Here is an 8,111-nt window from a genome sequence, read left to right on the forward strand (position 1 = left end):
ACGCAACCTAAGACTGACTTGGAGCCATGGAGCTGAATGGAGGTCTACGCGACGAAGGGTAGATGGTTATGGCCAGGCCAGTGCAGAGCTGAAGAGAGTTCATTTGATGAGGCACACCGTCTCGCGTCACAGTGCATCCAGGACACCAAGATGTACAAGGACTTGAAGAGAACATTCTGGTGAGCTGTATACGTAGATGAGATTGCCAGACTATGCTGCTAGATGTTTTACTATCAGCAGGTGAAGGCAGCAGCATCAGACGGCAGGGACACTTTCAAGGCCTTTACCCATTCAAAGTGTTAAGTGGTTGCAGACATTTCCCATGGATTTTATGTCGGGCTGTTGCCGAAGCTCGAAAAGGGGAATGGATTCTGTTTGCGTGATAGTGGGACCGTTGTTACGACAAGGTCAGGACATATTTTATTCAGTAAGGACCACTTATACAGCCGAGGCTTATGCGAGGATCTTCATTCATGAGATAGTTCGACTTCACGGAGTTCTAGACATGATTGTATCGGATCGAGGATCGGTTTTCACTTCACACTTTTGGAGGAGTTTTCAGGACTCTTTTGGCAGCAGTCTATCTTATAGAAGTGTATTCCACCCCCAGACGGATGGTCAGACGGAGAGGGTGAATCATCTGTTGGAAGACATGTTGCGAGCTTGTGTCATTGATTTTCAGGGCAGTTGGGAGGATCATATTCCACTGGTCGAGTTTGCTTATAACAATAGTTATCAAGCGACGATCGGTATGGCTCTATATGAGGCATTATACGGGAGGCCCTGTAGATCACCGATATGTTGGGCAGAGCCAGAGGACAGCTTGATGCTTGGGCCAGAGCTAGTGAGGCAGACTACCGAGAAGGTAGCATTGATCAGGGAGCGGATTCTAGCCGCTCAGAGTCGACAGAAGAGTTATGCAGATAAGAGGCGAAGACCCTTGGAGTTTCAGGTGTGAGACTCAGTCATGCTGAAGGTGTCGCCTATGAAAGGCGTACAGCGATTTGGGCGACGGGGGAAGCTTGCGCCGAGATATATTGGACCATTTCAGATTTTAGAGCGCATTGGAGCTGTGTCATACAGACTAGATCTTCCAGGATCGATGTCTAGTATACACAATGTGTTTCATGTTTCTATGCTGAAGAAACACTTGCATGATGAGAAGCAGCAGCGAGTATTGGATGCACCAGAGATTGAGCTTCAGGAGGATTTGACTACTATTGAGATTCCGGTTTGTATACTTGCCAGAGAGGACAAGAGACTCAGGAATAAGGTGATTCCCTTAGTGAAAGTTCAGTGGAACCGAGGAGGCATTGAGGAGATTTCTTGGGAGCGCGAAGAGGACATGCGTCGCGACTACCCACACTTGGTTGAGCAGGTAAATAAATTCTTATTATGTTATATATCTTACTTTATGTTTATGTCTTTGGTTATGTTTATACTTAAGCTAGAATGAAGATATTTTAGCTTAATTTTTAATCTTTTGGAACACATGGTATATGTATGGGGGGTTCCTTGTTTGGATTTTTCGCCCGATGTACTAGTTCCACTAGATTAGGATTTGAGCGAGAATATTATCATTTTAGATCGTTAAGTATAAATATCTCTATATGTTATCTAGTAATTCATATTTCGAGATTTGTATAATTTTCGAATTTCGAGGACAAAATTCTTTTAAAGGAGAGAAGAATGTAAAACCCTGAAATTTCTATAATAAATATATGTGTATTATTAATAATGAATAATTCCCTTATGATGAATAATCATATATATACATATATATATCAGATGAATGTAATTATATTATTGTAAAACCCCGAAATTTGCTAAAATAAATATATGTGAATTATTAATAGTGAATAATTCTCTTAATATATATATATACATATATATATATATCAGATGAACGTAATTATCTGTGTTTGAGACCCCATCAAATGTTTCTACGTGAGAGTAATCGAGTGAAATGACCAGCATGTTAAATACCTATAGCAGGCATTTTTCTGCTGCGCGGTCGACCGCATCGGTCTACCGCACAGCGGTCAGAGCATTTTCTCAGGTTCGGGTTCAAACGGGTTTCGGGTCGGGTTTGTGAGTTGGTATATAGGCTAATGATCCGAGATAACCCTCTTTGCATCTGAAATCACTAACCCTAGCCCCCCTCTCTTCTCTAAAACCCTAATCCTCCTTGTTTGGTGATTTGGGAGAAGTTCTTGAGGATTTGCAGCAGTTTTTGGTGGGATTCAGCGAGGGGAAACGTTCTCCTTCAGATCCAGGGATCTATTGCTCACCTGAGGCGAGTATCATCTCGCCCAATCCCTCAACCCCATTTTTCTATGGTTTTCTTGTGATTTTTATGAGTTTTTGTTGAGCCAAAATGGTATTTTCGTATAAAAATTAAGTTCTCTATAATATGGATTACAAGGGTTAATGGTTTTGGTTTATAAAAGTTCACCAATGTTCTGTTTAAAAAAGATCTAGATCTGAAATTTGCCTAAACAAGAGATAAATCATTTTTACTGTTTTTAAAACGTTTTTGATTTGTTTCTCATGTATTTAGAATATTGGAAATGTAGATTTCAGGCTTGGGATTAGCTGTTTACCTTCTGTAGTATTTTTGAAACATTAGAACTCCTGTTATCGTAGAGAAATGTCAAATTTTATTTCAGGTTTCGAGCTGACAGAAACCCAGATTTGGGTTTCTGTCCGCTTGGCGGGCCGCACTGTCTGTTGCAAAATTCCTGTTTGGTGTATTTTGAGTATTTTACTCATGTTCGAGAGTTTGCCTGGATTATCTGACCTTGGTATTTAGTCTCACTATGTATCCATGCATGATAGATGACCTGAGGGTATAAATTGGGGACTTATACACTGATTTGAGTGTGGATTGATATAAGTAGACTTCACTATATATCACAGCGATATTTTCACTATTTCACAGTCCTCGTGTTGGACTATAATCCATAGAAGTCCTCGTGTTGGACTATAATCCATTTCAGTCCTCGTGTTGGACATTTGCCACTTATTCTATGAGTTTGGAAACTACCATATATAGTTCCTGTTTCAGACATAGTTCTTAACCCTGCATATGACCTTCTCACAGAAGTTCATGACATGATAACTATGTAGATTTTGACATGACACTTGTGTAGATTTTAACATGATCTTCAGGTAGGCTATGATATGGCACTGCACTATTGTTCTAAGATTAGTGTTTTTCTTTTATTATTATTCATGTACTAGAACCTCGGGTTTGGTAATTAGGGGTTTACAATTTGAGATATAAGGTATATACATGAGGGTTTCCTTGTTTGGATTATTTCGCTCGACGTACCTATTCTCGTGTTGTAAATTTCTAAATACTAAAACCCTCTTTAGTAAGATCAATGATTTTTAGATCTATTATGTATTATCTGTATTTTCTTATGCAACGAGCCCTCTTCCCTTGGGGTTGGTTGTGATGTTACTCGCTAGCGCTTTGACGCTCGTTGTCCCTCCCCCTTTCAGGTAACGAGCCAGGAGCTCGAAGAGTCGCAGGTTGATGGCGATGCATTTTTTGCTTCAGCTGTCTAGCTAGTTATATATTTTCTTTTGGAGTTCCACAGTAGACTTGTGTTTAGACATTTGAAAGTCCTGTTCTAGAAGTTGTAAAGGCTGTGTGCCTTATTTCCTTCTTGTCAGATAGTTGTATTTAAGACTTGTTGAGTATTCCAGTTTATCTACTCAGACCTTGACTATATGTTTCTGTTTGTTGGATGATGAGACATTAAGTTGATTATTATTATTTCATCAGTCTTCTTGTATTATCTTTTGCTTGCTTTTGTACCTACACCTGTTGTTGACTCTACTAGATAGATGTTAATTGTGATGGTGAAACATGTTGTTGCACGGTGTGGTGCATTACAGGTTTAACATTCTTGGTTTCACCTTGGACTGCAGCCTTGTGTGAACCCAGGGGCGTCACATTTGGCATGCTTGATGCCAAGCCTGTGAAGACTCCGCTTGCCGTTCATTTTCGTCTTTCAGCAGATTTGTCACCTCAGACTGAGGAGGAGGAGGAGCAGTACATGTCTTGTGTTCCTTATGCTAGTGCAGTTGGAAGCATTATGTATGCGATGGTCTACACCCGTCCAGATATTTCACAAGCAGTCAGTGTTGTGAGTCGGTATATGGATAAGGCTGGAAAGATCCATTAGCAGGCTGTGAAATGGATACTTAGATATTTGAGAGAATCTGCTAATATTGGTTTGAATTATGGCAGGAACACAGACTCAGATTGCAGAATACTTGGCTATTCTGATTCAGATTATGCTGGCGATTTGGATAAGAGACGATCCTTGACAGGTTATATATTCACTCTTTCAGGTAGTGCCATTAGTTGGAAAGCGACTCTATAGTCGACATTTGCTTTGTCTACCACAGAGGCAGAGTATATGATAGTGACAGAAGCAGTGAAAGAAGCTATTTGGTTGAGAGGTTTGGTTGAAGATCTCGACTTACACCAAGGTGTTACTATGATATTTTGTGACAGTCAGAGTACTATACATTTGACGAAGCATCAAATATATCATGAAAGAACCAAACATATAGATGTCAGATATCATTTTATCAGAGAAATTAAAGTCATCAAGATTGAGAAGATTGGTACTGCAGATAATCCAGCAGATATGATGACGAAGCCCGTACTTTTGCCCAAGTTCGAGCATTGTCTCGAATTGCTTGGAGTTCAACAAAGAGGAGATTAAGCCCGTAAGGGGCTTCTGGCGAGATAGGAAGAGTTAAGAGAAGATCATCATTTTCAAAGTCAATGTGGAGATTTGTAACGTGCCTTTTAAAATGTCTTCATTTGCCTAACCCTTGTATCGTGTTTTCAAACTTTGCAACGCCAGATCAATGATTCACCAACCCTTTCATTATTTTATTATTTTTGTAACCTATATAAGGAGGGGTGTGGGAGGATTTAAGATCATCAGTCAGAGAGAAAAAGAAAAGAATTAGTTAGAGAGAAGAGAGTGAGATAGAAAGGTTTTTGTCCCTTTCTTTGTGTGAGTCTATGGATAGAGAGTGATCTTCTCTTTTGTAATCTTCTCTATTGGTGATTAGTGAAGTTCTCTGCTGTTCTCGCCCGTGGACGTAGGTCATACTGACTGAACCACGTTAAATCCTTGTGTGTTATTCTCTTTGTCCACTCTTGTATAGACACATTTTATGTCTGTGAAGACCCTCCGCTGCAACAATATGGTTCTCAGACAATAATCCTAGTCTTACCAAATAATCCCGAATTAATAACATCCCATTAGTGCATCAAACAAGCAAATGTTAATTTGTCTTGTTGAGTTTTATCCTCTTGATTTTTCATTATTGGAGGCTATGGTTCGATCTCCACACTCAACTTAAGACATTCATCAATGATAGACATAAAGAAATAAGTTTCTACACTTAAATGACAAGTTTTGTAAAAACCGTTGGTGGAATAAAGAAAGACGTAGTCTAATCCTTTGTTTACAAGCTTGTAAAGCTTGTATTGATTTTTCGTATCCAACTGCAAAGTGCTAAGAGAGTATTTTTAGGTATGAATTTTATAAAAACTAAATCGCTTAACCACATAGAAGATCAATGGATGAGTGGCTCTTAGTAACATATATAGAATCTAATGATTTTTTATACTATTAGTAATGTACTCTTATAAAAAAATTCACAAACAAAAAGGCAAATCATCGGGGTAATTTCTAGATGTTATTTTCAAGCTTGATGTTGTTATTTTTTGGGACCTGGTTATATTAATTTTGGGTATAGCTACTCTTTTCTTTCTTGTAAACAAATCATTATATATAATATTTGGTGGGAGTTTTAAATTTCGAGGCCTTAACCTTTCACTCAAAAAAAATTATTAATGTGATTATTGATATAAATTGTTTTAGTAACTTTAAGAAAAGGAACAAGAGTCCAAGATCCATTTCCATGCTACTGACAAATATACATTTCTTAATCCTATACGGTTCATCTTTATATATTTAGTTTCCTATTCCTCCAATTTTTCCATTATTATAGAATTCCTTTTCCAAAATATAATTTCCAAAATAAAAGAAAAAATAAATCACGCATACCTCCATGAATCCATCCACAGTCTGATGCTTATGAAACGGCAACAAAATAAGTGCCACATGCTTATCCTCCGCAATCCCACAAATATCTTCATGCATCGTCTGATACGGTGAGAACGTGCTCAGCGTCTGCACCGACACCCCTCCCGCGTGCTGCTCGTACGTCTCGAATGCATTCACTACCTGCTCCGCCTGCATCTGCACCTTGCTCACCCCCGATGCTGCCGTGGCGTCCTTCGATGCCGCACTGTTGACGAGGAGGGTAGCAGCTCGGGCAGTGAGCTCGATGAGGTGGAGGGCGTAGACAAAGATGGGGGCTCGTTTGGTTGGGTGGGAGACGTCGAGGAGGGTGATGAGAGAGGGGACGTCACGTGGGTGATGTATGCAGACGAGTATGCGTAGCTCCGAGTCTGGGTTGGGCCAGCGGACTGTGCGGCGCTTGTAGGCCACGAAGCGGCGAGAGCTCTTGGCAACAGCATTAATGAGAGGGGTGACCAGGGCGGTGAGGAGGACGGAGGAGATGACCAGGATGGTGAAGGATTGCCCATTTAGGATCTGAGTATATGTATACATGAGTTTAATTATTGTAGATGGAATGAGCATTAATTATATCAACTTGAATTCTATCTGATTTCATGTCATTCCAACTGTAATTTTGAATATATTTTTTAATATTCCAGTGTAAAATCGAACTCATGATCATACGAGTCATATTGAAACTTTTCAACTGTTCAGCTCACTCTCAGTGGCTTAGTTTTGATTATTGTCGCATGATAATTTTGAATGCTGATCCCAAGGATTTCATATCAGATCCAAATTTCATGTGAATATTATTAATGTTTGAAAAATATTGTATGTACGTGGTTCCGTGTTGAATGGAAATATGCATAGAAAAACAATATTTGAATAGTATGTGACTTTAAGTACCAACTGAGAAGCAATAATGCAACTGTTTCTAATGGTTGCTATAGTGATATATCCATCATTATTGATGAAAATTCATCGTATCGGTTAAATCACGGGAGCTGGTCTAATGGATCCTGTGAGAACTGCCTAATTCTCATAAATCAGAATACCAATTACATCCTACAATGAATTCATCATTTCCATGAGAATACATCGACTTAGTACTTAACAAATACATGCATTAGCAAATTGGAAACAAGCTAGCTCGATAAATCGACAATAAAAGAGTAGAGTAAAGAAACTACATGCATTAGCAAATTCGAAACAAGCTAGCTCGAGAAATCGACAATAAGAGAGTAGAGTAAAGAAAACTGACATGCTTATCCTTTCCAATGTTAAGTATGATCAACTCCACCACCCCTTTAGTATTCATCAACAACCCCAGTTCCAACCCCTCCAGCATCGGCATATTATACGCCCTCGCAGCCATCAAACACCCTCCAATCTTCGATGCCGCCGATGCTGCTCGGCATATTATACGCCCTCGCAGCCATCAAACACCCTCCAATCTTCGATGCCGCCGATGCTGCAACCACCATCACCAGCTTCACCGCAGACGCCCCATGCCTCACCGTCCTCACGTCCGTTCTAAGCCCACTAAGCGTATAGAACAACGGCAACAGCAATCCGTTGACGAAATTCTCAATCTTATCGATCACTGCCTCACCCACTGTCCCGTTGGGCACCGCCAACCCGTACACCAGCGCGCCAAATATCGCATGGGTGCCAATCACATCGGCCACAAAGGCGGATACCAACACGCCAACGATGATACCGGATGAGTATAGCTCATTGACTTCTTCACCATCCGGCGTGTTCCTCGTCACCCACAGCACCGCTGGACGCACGATGACAAAGCATGACACTGTGAACACCGCAGCCGACAGCACTGACCACAGAGACGCCATCAATGCACCATCCTTGTGCACCATCGAGATGGACACGGCAAGAAGGATCCATGAGACGGTACCATTGAGTAAGGCAGAGGAGACGGCGAGGCGTCCGACGTTGGAGTTCAGGAGTTTGAGGTCGGCAAGGATG

At 40.5% G+C, this 8,111-nt stretch overlaps 1 protein-coding gene across 1 annotated transcript in view; it reads right to left on the reverse strand.

The window, feature by feature from the left end:
• The window catches only part of LOC109831267 (cation/H(+) antiporter 15-like), a 3,492-nt gene continuing 1,395 nt past the window's right edge, over positions 6,015–8,111 (reverse strand). Inside the window, 3 exon segments of the mRNA XM_020398600.1 lie at positions 6,015–6,659; positions 7,387–7,531; positions 7,533–8,110. Of these exon segments, the coding sequence (XP_020254189.1) occupies positions 6,015–6,659; positions 7,387–7,531; positions 7,533–8,110 (1,368 nt within the window).

The sequence above is a fragment of the Asparagus officinalis genome, chromosome 2 (genome assembly GCF_001876935.1).
Source record: "Asparagus officinalis chromosome 2, Aspof.V1, whole genome shotgun sequence".
NCBI classification, from domain to species: domain Eukaryota; kingdom Viridiplantae; phylum Streptophyta; class Magnoliopsida; order Asparagales; family Asparagaceae; genus Asparagus; species Asparagus officinalis.